The sequence below is a fragment of the Crinia signifera genome, chromosome 1 (assembly GCF_055691185.1).
Source record: "Crinia signifera chromosome 1, ASM5569118v1, whole genome shotgun sequence".
Taxonomy (NCBI): Eukaryota; Metazoa; Chordata; class Amphibia; order Anura; family Myobatrachidae; genus Crinia; species Crinia signifera.
The window spans coordinates 2828077-2855810 of NC_139217.1; the positions used below are offsets into that span (position 1 = coordinate 2828077).

At 50.2% G+C, this 27734-nt stretch overlaps 1 protein-coding gene across 8 annotated transcripts in view; it reads left to right on the forward strand.

Moving 5' to 3' along the window:
• Nucleotides 1–27734, forward strand: part of DCTN1 (dynactin subunit 1) — a 260744-nt gene that overhangs the window by 89744 nt on the left and 143266 nt on the right. For all 8 annotated transcript variants that reach the window (XM_083165769.1, XM_083166198.1, XM_083166948.1 and 5 more), the window contains exon 4: nt 8679–8710. In XM_083165769.1, coding sequence (XP_083021895.1) covers nt 8679–8710 — 32 coding nt within the window. The remainder of the gene's footprint in view (nt 1–8678; nt 8711–27734) is intronic.

Genomic DNA, 27734 nt, shown 5'->3' on the forward strand with positions numbered 1-27734 from the left:
GGGAGCTCTGGGACGTCCCCTCTGTAACTCTCCAGTGTCACCTAGTGGAGGAAAGAGAAAAGGGGATTTTGTACTTACTGTTAAATCCTTTTCTCAGACTCCATAGGTGACACTGGACGCCCACCCAACGCTGTCTCACTTTTATTGCTGTTTCAGGTTTGTTCAGTTACCAGATGTTTGAGACATTTATACTTAGGGGCAGATTTATTAAGCTTGGAGAAGAGATAAACTTGAGATAAAGCGGAGAAAAGGTAAAAGGAGATAAAGCACCAGCCAATCAACTCCCAACTGTCTTTTTCAAACACAGCTGATTGGCTGGTGCTTTATCTCCTTTTACCTTTTCTCCGCTTTATCTCCAGTTTATCTCTTCTCCAAGCTTAATAAATCTGCCCCCTTATGCGGGGTACACACCAGGACGACCCGCTCACGATGCACATCGTGAGCGGGTCGTCAGTGTCTCGTCCGACCCGCTCACGGTGACGCGGGGGGGCACGACCCGCTCACGATGTGCACCGTGAGCGGGTCCGATCCGATGGCGACCCGCTCCCGGCTGTATGGTCGTCATTGAGATCCTACCTGCAGCAGGTAGGATCTCAATAACGACCGACCGACCCGCGGGACCGCGCATCGGATCGGTATCGGTCCACACCAGGTCAGAAAAGGGCCCAATCAGCACACAATCTACATCCAATTGATCGGAATTGGATCTAGATTGTGGGGATCGGGCCCTAGTCGTCCTGGTGTGTACCCAGCATTAGTCTTAATTCTAAGTTTCCTTGTCAGGGTCCATGGGTCCCACAGGGGACATCGGGGTTGTAGGCGGATCCAGGGGGTCCGAGGCACCAATCAGCGAAGCTCTTTCAAGATTTTACCCAGCATGCCCGGGCCCTCTCCCCTACAACCCCGCCTCCAGGCTACTGCCGCCAGTTTTTAGTTGGTGCCTGCAGGAAGCAGACGCACCTTTAATTCAGCAGGAATCACCTCCTTGAGGTGATTCCATATGAAGCTTTTTATTTTTAAATCTGCCGCTCCTGCGGCAGAAGCCGCTTCGCGGCAGAAGACGCTCCCCGCTGTCAGTGATTGACGGCGGAGTGAGCTTCTCCATCACTCCTCCCTGCGCCGACCTCCTCAGAACATCTTGAGGCAGACGGCGGGGGTGACGTCAGCGCCTAGCACCGCCGGACGTCTCCCTCCTGACAGCGTGACCGGACCAGGAGCAGGTAAGGCTTCCTATGGAAGCACTAATCGCTGTCTTGCCACGGCGAGCTGGGAGACGCCCGCGGTAGCTGGCGTGGGCACTCGCTTCGGCTAGGGACCCCACTAGACCACCGGGGACAGAGCGGCAGGCTGGGCCTGGGGGGACCCATTTTCTTATTGGCTCATGCTCCGGTGGGGGAAGTCCAGCAAGGGGAGGTGGCGCTTGGCCTGCAGTCCCTCCCCCAGCTTTGGCACCAATCTCCGCGAGATCTGCTGTCCATTAGCTGAACCTGTTTGTGCCCGCCCCCCCTCTCTTGGACCAGCGCCATTACAGCAGCACGCAGGTCTCCAGAGGTCGGGCACATCTCTCTCCCCTGTGAAACCGGCTACAGGCTAAGTAGTTCTTTTCACAGCCACCCTCATCCCCCTTTGCTCTATAGAGTACTGTGGTTGACTTAGGGTGTGTTAGCTGATCTATATTGCCTAATATAGTGTGTATGTGACTTTGTGCTAGTACTTTTTTTCTTTGTCAGTTTTTTTCTTAAACTATCCACTTTACTTCTAAGTGAGGTTTTTTACCTCAGAGGTCACATACTGTCAGTGGATCACTCTAGGTTCTCTTCTACTGAGTTACCTACTGTGCACTGTATCCCCCCCCCCCCTATTGGGAGTGTTCACACAATGTCCAAACGGGGGCGCAACCAGACAGAATCTCCCTTGCTCTTGTCTTGCAAGAGCTGCGCTGCAGGTCTGTCTGAAATGGATGTCATCCAGGATGGGCTATGTGTCAATTGCTTTACACCTCCTGCCCAATCCCAGCCCTCGGGGGCCCCCCAACCACCATGGGCAGCCTTTCAACAGCTGTTGGGCACCCTGGTGGATCGTCTCCCTAATACTGTAGCACCCCCTGTAGTACAGCCCCCCCCTCCATGGGTGGATGCTCTGTCGACCACGGTGCAGATCTTGCAGCAGACTACGGCAGCTATGCAGAAGCTACTGCCACATGCTGCACAACCCAGTAGATCCTTGATAAATCCGTTACTACCGGTAACCAGGGATGGCTCTGATGACACAGACGATGGCGGGGATGACCCCGATAATGCAGATGATGGCGACATCATGCCAGATGACGATCAGGATGACCCTATGCCTACTGATCCTCCCGCATCTCAGGCTGAGTCCCCTGACATAGCAGGCCTTATTTATGCTATCCGGGAGGTTCTTCTGTCAGATGCAGATGAACCTGAACCCACTGCTAAGACCAGGGACGTCTTTAAAAAGCAGAAGGTAATTAAGGCCCAGTTCCCTCATTCTGATCATTTATCAGAAATCAGGAGAGATCAATGGGAGGCTTTGGGGAAAAGAGCCAATATACCTAAAAAGATGTTGGCTAGATACCCTCTCCCTCCAGAAGATTGCACCCCATGGGAAATTCCTCCCACGGTGGACGCGCACGTGTCTAGGCTGGTTAAACCTTCAGTGCTCCCTGTAGCCTCAGGGTCAGCCAGGCGCCTTGAAAATGCTCTTAAGGCAACATTCTCTTACACAGGGGCAGTTCAGAGGCCTACCATTGCAGCTACTTGGGCGGCAAAGGCCATTTCACCTTGGTTACAAGTAATAGAGGATGAATTGGCCCCAGTCGCATCTGAGGATGCAAGGTTGTGTATGCAACACATCAAACAAGCAGCATCATACATTATGGACGCTATGTCGGACACCGGCACCCTAGCTGCCAGAGCCTCCGCCAGTTCAGTGCTAGCACGCCGGATTATCTGGCTTCGATCATGTAAGGCGGACCTAGAGTCGAAAAGGACTCTGGAACTCTTGCCCTTTAAAGGGGAAAACTTATTCGGGGAGGAGTTAAATAATTGTGGCTTCCTTGGCGTCAGCTAAGACAGCCTGCCTCCCTACGGCTCTACCTCAAAGGCCTAGGACCCAGTCCTTTCGGCCCTTTCGCCCCCAAGGCAAGGCCAGAGGTCAGTCCTACACCAGACCCTCGCCCGCTCATAAGACTGGCAAACCCAAACCCAAGCAGCTTTGGGCCGCCAGACAGGCTCCTCCCAAGGCCGACAAGCCTTCAGCATGACGGGGCCAGCCTCCCACAGGCGGACCCCCAAGTGGGAGGCAGACTCCTGTACTTCGCTCATCCACTACAAAGGATGCCTGGGTGAGGGAGGTAGTGTCGCAGGGGTACGCCATTTCCTTCTCAAAGCCTCCCCCAAGAAGGTTCTTCTGCACGGGTCTCCCAAAAGACCCATGCAAAGCAGAACATATGCGGATCATCCTACAGACCTTGCTTCGGTCGCGGGTCATTGTTCCCGTGCCTGGGCACCAGAGAGGCCTCGGCTTCTACTCAACCTTGTTTCTGGTGCCAAAACCAAATGGTACGTTCCGCCCCATTCTAAACCTCAAAGCTCTGAACAAGGTGGTAAAAGTCACAAAGTTCAGGATGGAGACCTTGAGGACTATCATCCTGGCTCTAGAGGAGGGGGATTACATGGTCTCTCTAGATATCAGAGACGCATACCTCCACATCCCCATCCTACCTGCCCACCAGAAGTATCTGCGTTTTGCGATCCTCAAGAGTCACTACCAGTTTCAGGCCCTCCCATTCGGCCTAGCCACGGCGCCAAGGATTTTTACAAAAATCATGGCAATAATGGCAGAGCTTCTACACAAGCAGGGAATCAGGGTCTTCCCCTACCTGGACGACCTGTTGATTGTAGCCAAGTCACCAGAGGTCCTAACATCTCACCTTCAGACAACGATCTCCATGTTACAGGCTCACGAGTGGCTCCTCAACTGGGAAAAATCTTCCATGATCCCCTCCCAGAGTATGTTGCATCTGGGAGCTCTACTGGACACCAGAGTCCTGCGACTGTTTCTCCCAGACGACAAGGCCAGGGATCTAATACAGCGAATTCAAACCTTTGCTCAGAGACCAAGAGTCTCGGTTCACTGGGCCATGAAAGTTCAGGCAAGAAGGAGGAACCCTCCTTATCATTGCTCCAGACTGGCCACGCAGACACTGGTACGTGGACCTACAACAACTGTCACATCAGCCCCCATGGCCATTGCCTCTTCGTCAAGATCTGTTGAGTCAGGGGCCATGTCTTCATCCAGACCCTCAGCGCCTGTCTTTGACGGCGTGGCTCTTGAAATTGCCTTATTAAAGAGCAAGGGTTTTTCTGACAAGGTGGCTAAGACGATGATCCAGGCTCGCAAGCCAGCATCTTCAAAAATATACTACCGGACTTGGCATTCCTTTTTCACTTGGTGCAATTCTAATATGACCCCAAGATTTTCAAAACAGCCAGGATATTGGCCTTCCTTCAAAAATGATTGGACTTGGGACTAAGACTGGCTTCTCTGAAAGTCCAGATCTCATCCCTTTCAGTATGGTTTCAGAGAAAGATTGCATTTTTACCTGACATACGCACATTCTTACAGGGAGTGATACGCATACAACCTCCCTTTGTCCCTCCCACTACTCCGTGGGACTTATCTCTAGTGCTACAAGCTCTGACTAAACCACCGTTCGAACCACTATCATCAGTGGAGCTTAAATGGCTGACAGCCAAAACTGTCTTCCTTCTGGCCATTGCCTCCGCACGCAGGGTGTCGGATCTATCTGCACTATCGTGTAAATCACCCTTCCTGGTGTTCCACAGTGACAGGGCAGTGTTACGGACTAAGTCTTCCTACCTGCCCAAGGTTGTGTCAAAATTCCATGTGAACCAGGAAATCGTGGTACCTGCATTCACGTCAGACGATCTCTCACCAGATGAACAGTTGCTCGATTTGGTCAGAGCTCTGACCATCTATATCGACCGCACTAAATCGGTCAGGAAATCAGATTCCCTCTTTGTGTTATATGGTTTTCACAAGAAGGGTTGGCCAGCGGGTAAACAAACTATTGCCCGCTGGATCCGCATGGCTATACAACAGGCATATCTTCAGTCTAACAGGCCCATTCCGGCTGCTGTCAAGGCACACTCTACTAGAGCGGTTGGTCCTTCATGGGCAGCAAGCAGGGGTGCTTCTGCCGAACAGCTGTGCAAGGCTGCAACGTGGTCATCCGTCCAGACGTTTATTAAGTTCTACGCCTTTGACACATTCGCCTCCCAGGATGCCTCCTTCGGTCGTCGGGTTCTGCTGACACCTCAGGCAAATTCCCTTAGAATACGGCTTGTGACATCCCCGATGTCCCCTGTGGGACCCATGGACCCTGACAAGGAAAAGGAGAGTTATGGTAGACCTACCTTTTGTTAACTCCCTTTCCTTGAAGTCCATGGGAACCACAGGGCGCCCACCCTTTTTAATTTGCCACTGAGGTTCACCTTTACGTGATGTTCTGATACTGTGACCCGTTCCGACCATTCCATGTTCATGCTATGTATGTATGAGTCTCTGGGCATGTGTGTTCTCTGTCCTCTTCTCTTCTCCGCTTCCTGCTCTCGGCTTGTTACCAAAAACTGGCGGGAGGGGGGGCTGCGGCTCGCAAATCGCGCAGGGGGTGGGGCGTCGCCGCGAATTGCGGGGGGTGGGCGTGGGAGGTGCCGTGGGGGTCCTTTAATTGTGGGAGTGGGCGGGGGTCTGCAAATTGCGGGGGGCCTAGAATCGCGGGGGGTGCCGTGATTTGCGGGTGGGGCGGTGGTCCGCAAATTGCGGGGGGGGGGGGCGCCGTGAATCGTGGGAGGGGGGGGCCGCAAATCGTGGGGGCTGCTGCGAATCGTGGGAGGTGGTGTGTCGCGGGGGTACCGCGAATCGCTGGAGGGGGGGGTGCGGAACTAATGGTGTATGGTGTTCGTGTACTGTAGCCCTGGCTGGGCGGAGGGAGGTGATGTCAAGGGGGTGGGGTGAGTAGAACACTGGTCTTTTCCTTAGGGGGAGCGGGTTTGTGTATAACGCTGGGTGGAAACGTTATACACATAGAATCAGGGCTGTGGAGTCGGTAGATAAAGACTCCTCGTACTTCTGATGCCGACTCCTCGTACTTCTGATGCCAACTCCTCTGTATTAATATGCGAATGTATTTGATACATTCCTTGAAGGAAAGAAAGGCAACATACATATTATTACTACAGAAACTAGAGGCTGGGAAGCCAACAGTCTACTGTATTGAACAGTTTTAAGCAAAGGACAAACACAATGAAAACAAAGTTTTATTAATTTTTTTATTAATTAATTAAATGGCTGGATAGTAGCAGTAGGCATAAACATCAGGAACAGGAACTTTACCAGTTCAAAGATAAAAACCACATTATTTGGTTGTTTTGGGAACAAAAACAATAGGAAAGGTTCAGAAGTGTGGAGCATGAGTTCCGCATGCTTTGTGACGACAACAAAAATCAACGAGCCACAATCTCCGCTGGTTTGCTTGCTCGTCACCGTTCAATTCATGGACACAAGGAACGATTTCTTTACCGAATCGTTACTGGCGACGAAAAATGGTGCCTGTACATCAATATGAACCAGCGTAAGGAATGGCTTAGCCAAGGTAAACAAACGACCCCGCGCATGAAACAAGATCTTCATCCGCGTAAAAAGATGTTGTGCGTATGGTGGGAGAGCTTGGTTGAATGAATTTTTCTACACCAGGTGATTTCTACCAACGAGGTTTTGTAAACTACAAGGGAGAATACATTTATAAGTATTGGTGCTCCGAATTGTGCGTTGCGTGCCATATAGTGAAGCACATGAAAAGCATGCTTTTTCACGGTCACTTAACATGTACGTTTTGCGGTTACGTGAGGCACTGCATGCATTGGTCTTTATTCTTACAGTAGAGAAGTCGTTCATTATAATTTTCAGAGTCGGTGCATTGTTTGCCGACTCCAGGTACTCTATACTTCCTCGACTTGGACTCAGACTCCACAGCCCTGCATAGAACACTGGTCTTTTCCCTAGGGGGGCAGGTTTGTGTATCCCGCTGGGCGGGAACGTTATATACACAGGGGATGAGTGACAGATCTGGCTAAATATGAGATGGGGGTAAGGGTTATATTACAGGACAATACTGTCAGTGTGTGTGTGTGTGCTGCGGCTATTACTATTATATGGAGGTAGGGGTTATATTACAGGACAATACTGTGTGTGTGTTGCGGCTGTTACTATTATATGGGGGTAGGGGTTATATTACAGGACAATACTGTCAGTGTGTGTGTTGCGGCTGTTACTATTATATGGGGGTAGGGGTTATATATTACAGGACAATACTGTGTGTGTGCGCTGCGGCTGTTACTATTATATGGAGGTAGGGGTTATATATTACAGGACAATACTGTGTGTGTGTGTGTGCTGCGGCTGTTACTATTATATGGAGGTAGGGGTTATATATTACAGGACAATACTGTGTGTGTGTGTGTGCTGCGGCTGTTACTATTATATGGGGGTAGGGGTTATATATTACAGGACAATACTGTGTGTGTGTGTGTGCTGCGGCTGTTACTATTATATGGAGGTAGGGGTTATATAACAGGACAATACTGTGTGTGTGTGTGTGCTGCGGCTGTTACTATTATATGGGGGTAGGGGTTATATATTACAGGACAATACTGTGTGTGTGTGCTGCGGCTGTTACTATTATATTGGGGTAGGGGTTATATTACAGGACAATACTATCGGTGTGTGTGTGTGTTGCGGCTGTTACTATTATATGGGGGGTAGGGGTTATATTACAGGACAATACTGTGTGTGTGTGTGTGTGCTGCGGCTGTTACTATTATATGGGGATATAGGTTATATTACAGGACAATACTGTCTGTGTGTGTGTGTGTGTGTGTGTGTGTTGCGGCTGTTACTACTATATGGGGGGTAGGGGTTATATTACATGACAATACTGTGTGTGTGCTGCGGCTGTTACTATTATATGGGGGTAAGGGTTATATTACAGGACAATACTGTCAGTGTGTGTGTGCACTGCGGCTGTTACTATTATATGGAGGTAGGGGTTATATTACAGGACAATACTGTGTGTGTGCTGCGGCTGTTACTATTATATGGGGGTAGGGGTTATATTACAGGACAATACTGTCAGTGTGTGTGTGCACTGCGGCTGTTACTATTATATGGAGGTAGGGGTTATATTACAGGACAATACTGTGTGTGTGCTGCGGCTGTTACTATTATATGGGGGTAAGGGTTATATTACAGGACAATACTGTCAGTGTGTGTGCGTGTGTGTGTGTGCACTGCGGCTGTTACTATTATATGGAGGTAGGGGTTATATTACAGGACAATACTGTGTGTGTGCTGCGGCTGTTACTATTATATGGGGGTAGGGGTTATATTGCAGGACATTACTGTGTGTGTGCGTGTGCGCTGCGGCTGTTACTATTATATGGGGGTAGGGGTTATATTACAGGACAATACTGTGTGTGTGCTGCGGCTGTTACTATTATATGGGGGTAGGGGTTATATTACAGGACAATACTGTGTGTGTGTCCCGATTCCTGCACTGACCTTTATTTATTTTCCAGACATTGGCGATACGCCGAAGGCCAGTAAACTGGTGAGTCTGTTCTCTGCCTGCTTGTCATTGCCCTGTGCCAGTTCCCTGACTGTACCACACAGCTGGGTATAGAGATGATGGGGGTATTACTACCATTGCCGTGTATAGAGATGATGGGGATATTACTACCACTGCCGTGTATAGAGATGATAGGGGTATTACTACCACTGCCCTGTATAGAGATGATAGGGGTATTACTACCACTGCCATGTATAGAGATGATAGGGGTATTACTAACATTGCCATTTATAGATATGATGGGGGTATTACTACCGTTTCCTTGTATAGAGATGATGGGGGTATTACTACCGTTTCCTTGTATAGAGATGATGGGGGTATTACTACCATTGCCGTGTATAGAGATGATGGGGGTATTACTACCATTGCCGTGTATAGAGATGATGGGGGTATTACTACCACTGCCGTGTATAGAGATGATGGGGGTATTACTACCGTTGCCATGTATAGAGATGATGGGGGTATTACTACCACTGCCATGTATAGAGATGATAGGGGTATTACTAACATTGCCATTTATAGATATGATGGGGGTATTACTACCGTTGCCATGTATAGAGATGATGGGGGTATTACTACCGTTGCCGTGTATAGAGATGATAGGGGTATTTCTACCACTGCCATGTATAGAGATGATAGGGGTATTACTAACATTGCCATTTATAGATATGATGGGGGTATTACTACCGTTGCCATGTATAGAGATGATGGGGGTATTACTACCGTTGCCGTGTATAGAGATGATGGGGGTATTACTACCACTGCCATGTATAGAGATAATGGGGGTATTACTACCACTGCCATGTATAGAGATGATAGGGGTATTACTAACATTGCCATTTATAGATATGATGGGGGTATTACTACCGTTGCCATGTATAGAGATGATGGGGGTATTACTACCGTTTCCTTGTATAGAGATGATGGGGGTATTACTACCATTGCCGTGTATAGAGATGATGGGGGTATTACTACCACTGCCATGTATAGAGATGAGTCTCCCTCCGGGGCGAGAGGGAGACTGATGGCACCGGGAGCCACAGGTGTGGAGGAGCCGGCACTGTGGGAAGCAGGGATGCGCTTACGCTGCAGCCCCGGCGGCTGCAGCAAGACCCCCTCAGTTTACCCTTGGCGTGCCGGAGGCAGAGCGCGGTGACTACACCGGGCGCCAGGGGAGACTGAGAGAGAGGTGCGCTGGGGCTAGGAAGAGGTGGCTGTGCTGCCGAAGCTTCAGGGTTAATGGAGCCCAGCGCTGAGCACAGTGTGAAAACAAGTATATTGTAAGTTCTATGTGCAGGCACTGAGCTGGGACTACATGTCCCATGCTGCAGTGCTGCAGGGGAATGAAGCCTGTGTTGTTCACAGGCTTGGAACAATGTATTTTAAATGTATTATGAAGGTAAAATGCACTTACTGTATGTGTGTGTCCCCATGGGATCCAGGGTCCTGTGTGAGCTGCTGGATCCCCTTCCAAAAAACGGAATACTTTCCCAGGCCGCCTGCAGGCTTGGAGCTGCAGGGGACCTCAGCTTTCCAACAAGCTGAGTGGTTCCTTGGAGCTCCATGGCGCTCTCCGTCGGCGGGCAGGGGATCAGGGCTGCCCATCTCTGGAGCTCACGTCTGGGCCAGAGATGTTCAGCTGCTCCCCTACTAGGATCCTGGAAGTACGTTTTGGAGGGAAACATCCCCCTAGCCAGACAGACTGGCACCTGGGTGGTACCTGGCCCCCTAGGTGGGCTGTGGCTCAGTGGAGTAACCACTCCCCTCTGTCCATAGGGGTCAATGCAGCAATGCAACCAACAGAATTATTACAATAGTTCCGTTCTTCGGCTGTTCTGGGTACCAGTATCCAGCGTCCTCCCAGTCTCCGCCCTGCCAGCTACTAAAGCAGAGGCCTGGTCCGTGACCAGTGGGGAACCAAGCGAGGCCAGTCGGGGGGGTGTTGGCGCACACCCTACAGCAGGTAGTACTCAGGTGCCAGCGGTTGGGCCTGAGTCAGTATCCGTGGTTCCAGACGCCATGTAGGAGGAGTCTGGTGGTGGCAGCGATAACCCTGCCCACTGCATAGTGGGCGGAGTCAGTGACAGGCGGTTACTGACGGTAACAGGGAATCCTTTGTTGGCCAGGTCCTGTGAGACCCGGAACCACTATCTGTGGACCCGAAGGGCAGAGCCAGAGTGTAAGGGCAGGTGTCCGGTCACAGGGGGTATTACTACCATTGCCGTGTGTCACGGACCCACCGGTCGCCTGCTCCGATACGTCAATCTGAGCAGCTCCGGCCATGACTGGGGTTCACTTTGGACACTTGGGTCCCCTCTTTCAGGTACACTGCCACCAGCCAAAGCCTGATTTTAGCGCTTTGAAACTGCGCAGGGAGCGGCTTGGCTCGCACCTGACCACACAATACAATATAAAAATGGTAACATGCTCTCCGTTGACTTAGAGCATCTTAAGAACACAAAATCAGAACTGAGAATTATATTATTTATCCCTAGAAATACTACAGAGCTTTAGTGAAAAAATGGTTACAAGATATTACAATGATTTTAAAAGTACACACAAGATAAATGCAATTCAGAAATAAAAGGGAATAAAAGAAATTGCAGAACTGTATCTTACACGTAAATCAAATCCTGATGTGGGTCAGGGTCTCCACAAGAAATCTTTGGTTGCTTACAGCCCGTTTGCTGCACCCCCAATTAATGACAACCATCTATAGGGAGAAGTGTCTTAGTTATACTTGCAGGCTCCCTCATCCCTCCCACCCTTGGGATTTGACTCTTTCCATGCTGATCACTTGTTCCTGGATAAATTAAGAATTGGTCCACTGCTGTGAAGTAGATTTTACACATCCTCAAGTGATAAGTGGTAATTTAGTGGAGGGGCGCAGAGCACCTTTGGCCTATTGGCCGGACACTATTGCTCCCCCCCCCCCCCCCCCAATGTGGTTTATGAGGGGTCTCCGATCTTATCTGACATCCTAACTACAGAGGATTTCTACAGATGGTCAATCTGACGGAATACAGGCCTCAAACTCCCAGGGTCACCTACAGTTTACCCACATAATACAAGACATGTCCTGATTCCAAACATAATAATCACAGGAGACAGAACTTTACAAACAATATCAGGCATACATTGATCGAACAGATAATCATAACAGGAGGCATACTGATCTGATCATTACACCGTGTATAGAGATGATGGGGGTATTACTACCATTGCCATGTATAGAGATGATGGGGGTATTACTACCGTTGCCATGTATAGAGATGATGGGGGTATTGCTGACATCGCGCTGCATAGAGATGATGGGGGTATTACTACCATTGCCCTGTATAGAGATGATGGGGGTATTCCTACCATTGCCCTGTATAGAGATGATGGGGGTATTACTACCATTGCCCTGTATAGCGATGATGGGGGTATTGCTGACATTGCGCTGCATAGAGATGATGGGGGTAATGCTGACATTGCCCTGTATAGAGATGATGGGGGTATTACTACCATTGCCCTGTATAGAGATGATGGGGGTATTGCTGACATTGCGCTGCATAGAGACGATGGGGGTATTGCTGACATTGCGCTGCATAGAGATGATGGGGGTATTGCTGACATTGCGCTGCATAGAGATGATGGGGGTATTGCTGACATTGCGCTGCATAGAGATGATGGGGGTAATGCTGACATTGCGCTGTATAGAGATGATGGGGGTATTGCTGACATCGCGCTGCATAGAGATGATGGGGGTATTGCTGACATTGCGCTGTATAGAGATGATGGGGGTAATGCTGACATCGCGCTGCATAGAGATGATGGGGGTAATGCTGACATTGCGCTGTATAGAGATGATGGGGGTAATGCTGACATTGCGCTGTATAGAGATGATGGGGGTAATGCTGACATTGCCGTGTATAGAGATGATGGGGGTATTCCTACCATTGCCCTGTATAGAGATGATGGGGGTATTACTACCATTGCCCTGTATAGCGATGATGGGGGTATTGCTGACATTGCGCTGCATAGAGATGATGGGGGTATTGCTGACATTGCCCTGTATAGAGATGATGGGGGTATTACTACCATTGCCATGTATAGAGATGATGGGGGTATTGCTGACATTGCGCTGTATAGAGATGATGGGGGTATTACTACCATTGCCATGTATAGAGATGATGGGGGTATTACTACCATTGCCATGTATAGAGATGATGGGGGTATTGCTGACATTGCGCTGTATAGAGATGATGGGGGTATTACTACCATTGCCATGTATAGAGATGATGGGGGTATTACTACCATTGCCATGTATAGAGATGATGGGGGTATTGCTGACATTGCGCTGTATAGAGATGATGGGGGTAATGCTGACATCGCGCTGCATAGAGATGATGGGGGTAATGCTGACATTGCGCTGTATAGAGATGATGGGGGTATTGCTGACATCGCGCTGCATAGAGATGATGGGGGTATTGCTGACATTGCGCTGTATAGAGATGATGGGGGTATTGCTGACATTGCCCTGTATAGAGATGATGGGGGTATTGCTGACATTGCCCTGTATAGAGATGATGGGGGTAATGCTGACATTGCGCTGTATAGAGATGATGGGGGTAATGCTGACATTGCGCTGTATAGAGATGATGGGGGTAATGCTGACATTGCCCTGTATAGAGATGATGGGGGTAATGCTGACATTGCGCTGTATAGAGATGATGGGGGTATTGCTGACATCGCGCTGCATAGAGATGATGGGGGTATTGCTGACATTGCGCTGTATAGAGATGATGGGGGTATTGCTGACATTGCGCTGTATAGAGATGATGGGGGTAATGCTGACATTGCTCTGTATAGAGATGATGGGGGTATTGCTGACATCGCGCTGCATGGAGATGATGGGGGTATTGCTGACATTGCGCTGTATAGAGATGATGGGGGTATTGCTGACATCGCGCTGCATAGAGATGATGGGGGTATTTCTACCGTTGCCATGTATAGAGATGATGGGGGTATTACTACCATTGCCCTGTATAGAGATGATGGGGGTATTCCTACCATTGCCCTGTATAGAGATGATGGGGGTATTACTACCATTGCCCTGTATAGCGATGATGGGGGTATTGCTGACATTGCACTGCATAGAGATGATGGGGGTATTGCTGACATTGCGCTGTATAGAGATGATGGGGGTATTGCTGACATTGCCCTGTATAGAGATGATGGGGGTATTGCTGACATTGCGCTGTATAGAGATGATGGGGGTATTGCTGACATTGCCCTGTATAGAGATGATGGGGGTATTGCTGACATTGCCCTGTATAGAGATGATGGGGGTATTGCTGACATCGCGCTGCATAGAGATGATGGGGGTAATGCTGACATTGCGCTGTATAGAGATGATGGGGGTATTGCTGACATCGCGCTGCATATAGATGATGGGGGTATTGCTGACATTGCGCTGTATAGAGATGATGGGGGTATTGCTGACATTGCGCTGCATAGAGATGATGGGGGTATTACTACCATTGCCCTGTATAGAGATGATGGGGGTATTGCTGACATTGCCCTGTATAGAGATGATGGGGGTATTGCTGACATTGCGCTGTATAGAGATGATGGGGGTAATGCTGACATTGCGCTGTATAGAGATGATGGGGGTAATGCTGACATTGCGCTGTATAGAGATGATGGGGGTAATGCTGACATTGCGCTGTATAGAGATGATGGGGGTAATGCTGACATTGCGCTGTATAGAGATGATGGGGGTAATGCTGACATTGCGCTGTATAGAGATGATGGGGGTAATGCTGACATTGCGCTGTATAGAGATGATGGGGGTAATGCTGACATTGCGCTGTATAGAGATGATGGGGGTAATGCTGACATTGCACATTGCATTGCACGTTGGTTGGGGAACCAACAGACGCCAGTCGGGGGTGTGTCAGCACACACTCCAGCAGGTAGTACTCAGGTGCCAGCTTTTGGGCCTAAGGAGGTATCAGTGATCCCAGGCGCTGCGTAGTAGGAGTCTGGTGGTGTAGACACAAGGTATACATTATTCGCACAGGACCCTCATTGATTTTGGAGGATGACAGGTGGACCCCCTAATGAACAGTGAGGACGAGTATGTTCCTTATTCTGTTTCTACAGAGGGTGTGCTACCACTGGACATATTGAATTGTACATAGAACAAAGAAAAAGTATGTCACGGCGTGGTGCACCTAAATTAACTCACACGAGTAAAAGTTAACTTTTATTAACATTATTTAAGATGGCGAAATATAAAAAAACAGACAGAACAACATATGTTTAAAAATGGTGGCTCACTGACTTCACACAGATTTTAGACTATCCCGATACGGCTGTATACAGGTATTAATTGCCAACACTTATGTAGTGCTATGTGTAATATTTAGTCTATTCCTGTCTTTTGGGTCCCTCAGTATAAATGTACTGTACATGGGATGGGTGCCGGACGGGTTCCCGACAGTCATTTACCCGACGTCGGGATCCCAACTGTCAAAATGCCGACAGGCGGGTACCCGACGGACACCCGCTATTTTCCCTCGTGGGGGTCCACGACCCCCATAGAGGGAGAATAGAATAGGTGCCCGCAGCGTTGCGAGCGCAGCGAGCCCGCAAGGGGCTTTTTTGCGCTCGTCATGCTGTCTGACTCCGGGCAGCCGGGATAAAAACTGTCGGGATCTGTCGGTGTCCCATACCACACCCCATGGGATTGTGTGTAATGCAATATTGGAATATCCGTTAACGGCTATCACTGCTGCGCGCTCCTGCAACATCGCGGGGAAACCCGTTCATCTGCTGGTTATACCGGCAGATGAGCGGCTTAACGTGGACCTTTGTGGATGTATGCTACGGAACGCCTGTCTCAGAATATAATACAATATATACATATATAATATAATACAATAAATAACTAGGGATGTGCACCGGCCACTTTTCGGGTTTTGGGTTCTGATGGGTTTTGCCAAAACACCCCCTAAACTTTTTGGGTTCTGATTTTTTTTATTTATTTTTTTAAACCTAAAAAATGCTAAAATTGCTGATTTTTATTTATTTTTATTAATTTTTTTGCTTCTACGCTATTATTAACCTCAATAAGGTTTCCACTCATTTCCAGTCTATTCTGAACACCTCACTGTTGTTTTTAGGGCAAAAGGTTGCTCCAAAGTAGCTGGATAAATATGATAAGCGATACAAGTGGGCGGCACAAACACTGGACTGATGCGGCACACTTAGCAGCGCCCCTGGACTGATGCGGCACACTTAGCAGCGCCCCTGGACTGATGCGGCACACTTAGCAGCGCCCCTGGACTGATGCGGCACACTTATCAGCGCCCCTGGACTGATGCGGCACACTTAGCAGCGCCCCTGGACTGATGCGGCACACTTAGCAGCGCCCCTGGACTGATGCGGCACACTTAGCAGCGCCCCTGGACTGATGCGGCACACTTAGCAGCGCCCCTGGACTGATGCGGCACACTTAGCAGCGCCCCTGGACTGATGCGGCACACTTAGCAGCGCCCCTGGACTGATGCGGCACACTTAGCAGCGCCCCTGGACTGATGCGGCACACTTAGCAGCGGCCCTGGACTGATACTGGGAACTGGCAGCAGCAATTAAAAAATTTTTTTTTTTTTTTTTGCTTTTAATTTTCTTATTTAATTAAAATAATGGGTACTCTTTACCTAGAACGGCGCCCGCGATTGGCATCGCGGGCGTCGGGGGTAAAAAATCGCGGGCATCGCGGGTACATAAAAAACGGGTGCGACGCGATGCCCGCGATTTTCCCATAGGGATCAATGTTAAAACTGTGATTGGACGCGATTTTACTGTTAAATGCCTCAATGCCCACGATTTGGCCATAGGAAACAATGTTAAATGGGCCACAGAGCCCTAATAGTGCCCTTGAACTGTGAAATGGCCCCCACAATTGTTAACGTCACCCCACGATCAACGTCAACCCGAAGCGTGGCGAGCGCAGCGAGCCCGCGAGGGGCGGCGGTACGCGTCCTCCGACCTTTTCATACCCCCACTATCCACGTCGGCGTGGAGTCGAGAATAGAATAGTGTGGCGAGCGCAGCGAGGGGACGCGGATACTTTCGGGTTGACGTTGATCGTGGGGTGGCGTTAACAATTGTGGGGGCCATTTCAGACTTCACGGTGACTATTTGGGCTCTGTGGCCCATTTAACATTGTTTCCTATGTAAAAATCGCATGCATTGAGGCATTGAACACTAAAATCGCGTCCAATCTCACTTTTAACATTGATCCCTATGGGAAATCGCGGCCATCGCACCCGTTTTTTAGTGCATTCGATGGTCGCGATGGGCGCCGTTCTAGGTAAAGAGTACCAAATAATGCAGCCCCCTCTATACATAAATAACCCCCCCCTGCCCAGCAGGATTCCAATCAAGCCAAAGCTGCCCATGATTGCTATAAAGATGGACCCTGCCAGCGGCCGGCTACCGCCAGGGGCGCACGCATGAGACGCTTGCAAGCCCCGTGGCTATGGAGCCTGCCGGGGGTCACCGCCGGTCCCTCTCACAGCCCCGGCACAACCCCCCCCCCCGAACTGGGCAGTGTCTCCCTGAAGTGGAGACGGGCAGGTAGATGCTGCCTAGACGCCGTGATACTGGGACGCGCGTGTACGTGAGACACAGGCGCGTCCCAGTCACTATCACCAGCGCTCGCTAGTGGAAGGGATCTGGCGGGCGCCGGGCAAAGAGAGGCTACATATGTACATACGTTTCCATCACAAAGTTCCTGCCTAATACCATCACACACACAGCGGACATATTACTATCAGGTCAGACTGGTCACCCTCTCACTGTGTCCCATGTCTGCCTGTCCTGCCTAATACCATCACACACACACAGCGGACATATTACTATCAGGTCAGACTGGTCACCCTCTTACTGTGTCCCATGTCTGCCTGTCCTGCCTAATACCATCACACACACACAGCGGACATATTACTATCAGGTCAGACTGGTCACCCCCTCACTGTGTCCCATGTCTGCCTGTCCTGCCTAATACCCTCATACACACACAGCGGACATATTACTATCAGGTCAGACTGGTCACCCTCTCACTGTGTCCCATGTCTGCCTGTCCTGCCTAATACCATCACACACACACACAGCGGACATATTACTATCAGGTCAGACTGGTCACCCTCTCACTGTGTCCCATGTCTGCCTGTCCTGCCTAATACCATCATACACACACAGCGGACATATTACTATCAGGTCAGACTGGTCACCCTCTCACTGTGTCCCATGTCTGCCTGTCCTGCCTAATACCATCACACACACACAGCGGACATATTACTATCAGGTCAGACTGATCACCCTCTCACTGTGTCCCATGTCTGCCTGTCCTGCCTAATACCATCACACACACACAGCGGACATATTACTATCAGGTCAGACTGGTCACCCTCTCACTGTGTCCCATGTCTGCCTGTCCTGCCTAATACCATCACACACACAGCGGACATATTACTATCAGGTCAGACTGGTCACCCTCTCACTGTGTCCCATGTCTGCCTGTCCTGCCTAATACCATCATACACACACACACAGCGGACATATTACTATCAGGTCAGACTGGTCACCCTCTCACTGTGTCCCATGTCTGCCTGTCCTGCCTAATACCATCACACACACACACACAGTGGACATATTACTATCAGGTCAGACTGGTCACCCTCTCACTGTGTCCCATGTCTGCCTGTCCTGCCTAATACCATCACACACACAGCGGACATATTACTATCAGGTCAGACTGGTCACCCTCTCACTGTGTCTCATGTCTGCCTGTCCTGCCTAATACCATCACACACACACAGCGGACATATTACTATCAGGTCAGACTGGTCACCCTCTCACTGTGCCCCATGTCTGCCTGTCCTGCCTAATACCATCACACACACAGCGGACATATTACTATCAGGTCAGACTGGTCACCCTCTCACTGTGTCCCATGTCTGCCTGTCCTGCCTAATACCATCACACACACACACAGCGGATATATTACTATCAGGTCAGACTGGTCACCCTCTCACTGTGTCCCATGTCTGCCTGTCCTGCCTAATACCATCACACACACAGCGGACATATTACTATCAGGTCAGACTGGTCACCCTCTCACTGTGTCCCATGTCTGCCTGTCCTGCCTAATACCATCACACACACACAGCGGACATATTACTATCAGGTCAGACTGGTCACCCTCTCACTGTGTCCCATGTCTGCCTGTCCTGCCTAATACCATCACACACAGCGGACATATTACTATCAGGTCAGACTGGTCACCCTCTCACTGTGTCCCATGTCTGCCTGTCCTGCCTAATACCATCACACACACAGCGGACATATTACTATCAGGTCAGACTGGTCACCCTCTCACTGTGTCCCATGTCTGCCTGTCCTGCCTAATACCATCATACACACACAGCGGACATATTACTATCAGGTCAGACTGGTCACCCTCTCACTGTGTCCCATGTCTGCCTGTCCTGCCTAATACCATCACACACACACAGCGGACATATTACTATCAGGTCAGACTGGTCACCCTCTCACTGTGTCCCATGTCTGCCTGTCCTGCCTAATACCATCACACACACACACAGCGGACATATTACTATCAGGTCAGACTGGTCACCCTCTCACTGTGTCCCATGTCTGCCTGTCCTGCCTAATACCATCACACACACACAGCGGACATATTACTATCAGGTCAGACTGGTCACCCTCTCACTGTGTCCCATGTCTGCCTGTCCTGCCTAATACCATCACACACACACAGCGGACATATTACTATCAGGTCAGACTGGTCACCCTGTCACTGTGTCCCATGTCTGCCTGTCCTGCCTAATACCATCACACACACACACACAGCGGACATATTACTATCAGGTCAGACTGGTCACCCTCTCACTGTGTCCCATGTCTGCCTGTCCTGCCTAATACCATCACACACACACAGCGGACATATTACTATCAGGTCAGACTGGTCACCCTCTCACTGTGTCCCATGTCTGCCTGTCCTGCCTAATACCATCACACACACACAGCGGACATATTACTATCAGGTCAGACTGGTCACCCTCTCACTGTGTCCCATGTCTGCCTGTCCTGCCTAATACCATCACACACACACACAGCGGACATATTACTATCAGGTCAGACTGGTCACCCTCTCACTGTGTCCCATGTCTGCCTGTCCTGCCTAATACCATCACACACACACACAGCGGACATATTACTATCAGGTCAGACTGGTCACCCTCTCACTGTGTCCCATGTCTGCCTGTCCTGCCTAATACCATCATACACACACAGCGGATATATTACTATCAGGTCAGACTGGTCACCCTCTCACTGTGTCCCATGTCTGCCTGTCCTGCCTAATACCATCACACACACAGCGGACATATTACTATCAGGTCAGACTGGTCACCCTCTCACTGTGTCCCATGTCTGCCTGTCCTGCCTAATACCATCACACACACACAGCGGACATATTACTATCAGGTCAGACTGGTCACCCTCTCACTGTGTCCCATGTCTGCCTGTCCTGCCTAATACCATCATACACACAGCGGACATATTACTATCAGGTCAGACTGGTCACCCTCTCACTGTGTCCCATGTCTGCCTGTCCTGCCTAATACCATCACACACACAGCGGACATATTACTATCAGGTCAGACTGGTCACCCTCTCACTGTGTCCCATGTCTGCCTGTCCTGCCTAATACCATCACACACACACAGCGGACATATTACTATCAGGTCAGACTGGTCACCCTCTCACTGTGTCCCATGTCTGCCTGTCCTGCCTAATACCATCATACACACACACAGCGGACATATTACTATCAGGTCAGACTGGTCACCCTCTCACTGTGTCCCATGTCTGCCTGTCCTGCCTAATACCATCACACACACAGCGGACATATTACTATCAGGTCAGACTGGTCACCCTCTCACTGTGTCCCATGTCTGCCTGTCCTGCCTAATACCATCACACACACACAGCGGACATATTACTATCAGGTCAGACTGGTCACCCTCTCACTGTGTCCCATGTCTGCCTGTCCCTGCCTAATACCATCACACACACACAGCGGACATATTACTATCAGGTCAGACTGGTCACCCTCTCACTGTGTCCCATGTCTGCCTGTCCTGCCTAATACCATCACACACACACACAGATGACATATTACTATCAGGTCAGACTGGTCACCCTCTCACTGTGTCCCATGTCTGCCTGTCCTGCCTAATACCCTCATACATACACACACACAGCGGACATATTACTATCAGGTCAGACTGGTCACCCTCTCACTGTGTCCCATGTCTGCCTGTCCTGCCTAATACCATCACACACACACACAGCGGACATATTACTATCAGGTCAGACTGGTCACCCTCTCACTGTGTCCCATGTCTGCCTGTCCTGCCTAATACCATCACACACACACACAGCGGACATATTACTATCAGGTCAGACTGGTCACCCTCTCACTGTGTCCCATGTCTGCCTGTCCTGCCTAATACCATCACACACACACAGCGGACATATTACTATCAGGTCAGACTGGTCACCCTCTCACTGTGTCCCATGTCTGCCTGTCCTGCCTAATACCATCACACACACAGCGGACATATTACTATCAGGTCAGACTGGTCACCCTCTCACTGTGTCCCATGTCTGCCTGTCCCTGCCTAATACCATCATACACACAGCGGACATATTACTATCAGGTCAGACTGGTCACCCTCTCACTGTCCCATGTCTGCCTGTCCTGCCTAATACCATCACACACACACAGCGGACATATTACTATCAGGTCAGACTGGTCACCCTCTCACTGTGTCCCATGTCTGCCTGTCCTGCCTAATACCATCACACACACAGCGGACATATTACTATCAGGTCAGACTGGTCACCCTCTCACTGTGTCCCATGTCTGCCTGTCCTGCCTAATACCATCACACACACACAGCGGACATATTACTATCAGGTCAGACTGGTCACCCTCTCACTGTGTCCCATGTCTGCCTGTCCTGCCTAATACCTTCACACACACACAGCGGACATATTACTATCAGGTCAAACTGGTTACCCTCTCACTGTCCCATGTCTGCCTGTCCTGCCTAATACCATCACACACACACACACAGCGGACATATTACTATCAGGTCAGATTGGTCACCCTCTCACTGTGTCCCATGTCTGCCTGTCCTGCCTAATACCATCACACACACACAGCGGACATATTACTATCAGGTCAGATTGGTCACCCACTCACTGTGTCCCATGTCTGCCTGTCCTGCCTAATACCATCATACACACACAGCGGACATATTACTATCAGGTCAGACTGGTCACCCTCTCACTGTGTCCCATGTCTGCCTGTCCTGCCTAATACCATCACACACACAGCGGACATATTACTATCAGGTCAGACTGGTCACCCTCTCACTGTCCCATGTCTGCCTGTCCTGCCTAATACCTTCACACACACACACAGCGGACATATTACTATCAGGTCAGATTGGTCACCCTCTCACTGTGTCCCATGTCTGCCTGTCCTGCCTAATACCATCACACACACACAGCGGACATATTACTAACAGGTCAGACTGGTCACCCTCTCACTGTGTCCCATGTCTGCCTGTCCTGCCTAATACCATCACACACACACAGCGGACATATTACTATCAGGTCAGACTGGTCACCCTCTCACTGTGTCCCATGTCTGCCTGTCCTGCCTAATACCATCACACACACACACAGCGGACATATTACTATCAGGTCAGACTGGTCACCCTCTCACTGTGTCCCATGTCTGCCTGTCCTGCCTAATACCCTCATACACACACACAGCGGACATATTACTATCAGGTCAGACTGGTCACCCTCTCACTGTGTCCCATGTCTGCCTGTCCTGCCTAATACCATCACACACACACACACAGCGGACATATTACTATCAGGTCAGACTGGTCACCCTCTCACTGTGTCCCATGTCTGCCTGTCCTGCCTAATACCATCACACACACAGCGGACATATTACTATCAGGTCAGACTGGTCACCCTCTCACTGTGTCCCATGTCTGCCTGTCCTGCCTAATACCATCACACACACACAGCGGACATACTACTATCAGGTCAGACTGGTCACCCTCTCACTGTGTCCCATGTCTGCCTGTCCCTGCCTAATACCATCATACACACAGCGGACATATTACTATCAGGTCAGATTGGTCACCCTCTCACTGTGTCCCATGTCTGCCTGTCCTGCCTAATACCATCACACACACACAGCGGACATATTACTATCAGGTCAGACTGGTCACCCTCTCACTGTGTCCCATGTCTGCCTGTCCTGCCTAATACCATCACACACACACACAGCGGACATATTACTATCAGGTCAGACTGGTCACCCTCTCACTGTGTCCCATGTCTGCCTGTCCTGCCTAATACCATCACACACACAGCGGACATATTACTATCAGGTCAGACTGGTCACCCTCTCACTGTGTCCCATGTCTGCCTGTCCTGCCTAATACCATCACACACACACAGCGGACATACTACTATCAGGTCAGACTGGTCACCCTCTCACTGTGTCCCATGTCTGCCTGTCCCTGCCTAATACCATCATACACACAGCGGACATATTACTATCAGGTCAGACTGGTCACCCTCTCACTGTGTCCCATGTCTGCCTGTCCTGCCTAATACCATCACACACACACAGCGGACATATTACCATCAGGTCAGACTGGTCACCCTCTCACTGTGTCCCATGTCTGCCTGTCCTGCCTAATACCCTCACACACACACAGCGGACATATTACCATCAGGTCAGACTGGTCACCCTCTCACTGTGTCCCATGTCTGCCTGTCCTGCCTAATACCATCACACACAGCGGACATATTACTATCAGGTCAGACTGGTCACCCTCTCACTGTGTCCTATGTCTGCCTGTCCTGCCTAATACCATCACACACACACAGCGGACATATTACTATCAGGTCAGACTGGTCACCCTCTCACTGTGTCCCATGTCTGCCTGTCCTGCCTAATACCATCATACACACACAGCGGACATATTACTATCAGGTCAGACTGGTCACCCTCTCACTGTGTCCCATGTCTGCCTGTCCTGCCTAATACCATCACACACACACAGCGGACATATTACTATCAGGTCAGACTGGTCACCCTCTCACTGTGTCCCATGTCTGCCTGTCCTGCCTAATACCATCACACACCCAGCGGACATATTACTTTCAGGTCAGGACTGGTCACCCTCTCACTGTGTCCCATGTCTGCCTGTCCCTGCCTAATACCATCACACACACAGCGGACATATTACTATCAGGTCAGACTGGTCACCCTCTCACTGTGTCCCATGTCTGCCTGTCCTGCCTAATACCCTCACACACACACAGCGGACATATTACTATCAGGTCAGACTGGTCACCCTCTCACTGTGTCCCATGTCTGCCTGTCCTGCCTAATACCATCACACACACACAGCGGACATATTACTATCAGGTCAGACTGGTCACCCTCTCACTGTGTCCCATGTCTGCCTGTCCTGCCTAATACCATCACACACCAGCGGACATATTACTATCAGGTCAGACTGGTCACCCTCTCACTGTGTCCCATGTCTGCCTGTCCTGCCTAATACCATCACACACACACAGCGGACATATTACTATCAGGTCAGACTGGTCACCCTCTCACTGTGTCCCATGTCTGCCTGTCCTGCCTAATACCCTCACACACACACACACAGCGGACATATTACTATCAGGTCAGACTGGTCACCCTCTCACTGTGTCCCATGTCTGCCTGTCCTGCCTAATACCATCACACACACACAGCGGACATATTACTATCAGGTCAGACTGGTCACCCTCTCACTGTGTCCCATGTCTGCCTGTCCTGCCTAATACCATCACACACACACAGCGGACATATTACTATCAGGTCAGACTGGTCACCCTCTCACTGTGTCCCATGTCTGCCTGTCCTGCCTAATACCATCACACACAGCGGACATATTACTATCAGGTCAGACTGGTCACCCTCTCACTGTGTCCCATGTCTGCCTGTCCTGCCTAATACCATCACACACAGCGGACATATTACTATCAGGTCAGACTGGTCACCCTCTCACTGTGTCCCATGTCTGCCTGTCCTGCCTAATACCATCACACACACACAGCGGACATATTACTATCAGGTCAGACTGGTCACCCTCTCACTGTGTCCCATGTCTGCCTGTCCTGCCTAATACCATCACACACACACAGCGGACATATTACTATCAGGTCAGACTGGTCACCCTCTCACTGTGTCCCATGTCTGCCTGTCCTGCCTAATACCATCACACACACACAGCGGACATATTACTATCAGGTCAGACTGGTCACCCTCTCACTGTGTCCCATGTCTGCCTGTCCTGCCTAATACCATCATACACACACAGCGGACATATTACTATCAGGTCAGACTGGTCACCCTCTCACTGTGTCCCATGTCTGCCTGTCCTGCCTAATACCATCACACACACACAGCGGACATATTACTATCAGGTCAGACTGGTCACCCTCTCACTGTGTCCCATGTCTGCCTGTCCTGCCTAATACCCTCACACACACACACACAGCGGACATATTACTATCAGGTCAGACTGGTCACCCTCTCACTGTGTCCCATGTCTGCCTGTCCTGCCTAATACCATCACACACACACAGCGGACATATTACTATCAGGTCAGACTGGTCACCCTCTCACTGTGTCCCATGTCTGCCTGTCCTGCCTAATACCATCACACACACACAGCGGACATATTACTATCAGGTCAGACTGGTCACCCTCTCACTGTGTCCCATGTCTGCCTGTCCTGCCTAATACCATCACACACACAGCGGACATATTACTATCAGGTCAGACTGGTCACCCTCTCACTGTGTCCCATGTCTGCCTGTCCTGCCTAATACCATCATACACACACAGCGGACATATTACTATCAGGTCAGACTGGTCACCCTCTCACTGTGTCCCATGTCTGCCTGTCCTGCCTAATACCATCACACACACACAGCGGACATATTACTATCAGGTCAGACTGGTCACCCTCTCACTGTGTCCCATGTCTGCCTGTCCTGCCTAATACCATCACACACACACACACAGCGGACATATTACTATCAGGTCAGACTGGTCACCCTCTCACTGTGTCCCATGTCTGCCTGTCCTGCCTAATACCATCATACACACACAGCGGACATATTACTATCAGGTCAGACTGGTCACCCTCTCACTGTGTCCCATGTCTGCCTGTCCTGCCTAATACCATCACACACACAGCGGACATATTACTATCAGGTCAGACTGGTCACCCTCTCACTGTGTCCCATGTCTGCCTGTCCTGCCTAATACCATCACACACACACACACAGCGGACATATTACTATCAGGTCAGACTGGTCACCCTCTCACTGTGTCCCATGTCTGCCTGTCCTGCCTAATACCATCACACACACAGCGGACATATTACTATCAGGTCAGACTGGTCACCCTCTCACTGTCCCATGTCTGCCTGTCCTGCCTAATACCATCACACACACACACAGCGGACATATTACTATCAGGTCAGACTGGTCACCCTCTCACTGTGTCCCATGTCTGCCTGTCCTGCCTAATACCATCACACACACACAGCGGACATATTACTATCAGGTCAGACTGGTCACCCTCTCACTGTGTCCCATGTCTGCCTGTCCTGACTAATACCATCACACACACACAGCGGACATATTACTATCAGGTCAGACTGGTCACCCTCTCACTGTGTCCCATGTCTGCCTGTCCTGCCTAATACCCTCACACACACACAGCGGACATATTACTATCAGGTCAGACTGGTCACCCTCTCACTGTGTCCCATGTCTGCCTGTCCTGCCTAATACCCTCACACACACACAGCGGACATATTACTATCAGGTCAGACTGGTCACCCTCTCACTGTGTCCCATGTCTGCCTGTCCTGACTAATACCATCATACACACACAGCGGACATATTACTATCAGGTCAGACTGGTCACCCTCTCACTGTGTCCCATGTCTGCCTGTCCTGCCTAATACCCTCATACACACACACAGCGGACATATTACTATCAGGTCAGACTGGTCACCCTCTCACTGTGTCCCATGTCTGCCTGTCCTGCCTAATACCATCACACACAGCGGACATATTACTATCAGGTCAGACTGGTCACCCTCTCACTGTGTCCCATGTCTGCCTGTCCTGCCTAATACCATCACACACACACAGCGGACATATTACTATTAGGTCAGACTGGTCACCCTCTCACTGTGTCCCATGTCTGCCTGTCCTGCCTAATACCATCACACACAGCGGACATATTACTATCAGGTCAGACTGGTCACCCTCTCACTGTGTCCCATGTCTGCCTGTCCTGCCTAATACCATCATACACACACACAGCGGACATATTACTATTAGGTCAGACTGGTCACCCTCTCACTGTGTCCCATGTCTGCCTGTCCTGCCTAATACCATCACACACAGCGGACATATTACTATCAGGTCAGACTGGTCACCCTCTCACTGTGTCCCATGTCTGCCTGTCCCTGCCTAATACCATCATACACACACAGCGGACATATTACTATCGGGTCAGACTGGTCACCCTCTCACTGTGTCCCATGTCTGCCTGTCCTGCCTAATACCATCACACACACACAGCGGACATATTACTATCAGGTCAGACTGGTCACCCTCTCACTGTGTCCCATGTCTGCCTGTCCTGCCTAATACCATCACACACAGCGGACATATTACTATCAGGTCAGACTGGTCACCCTCTCACTGTGTCCCATGTCTGCCTGTCCTGCCTAATACCATCACA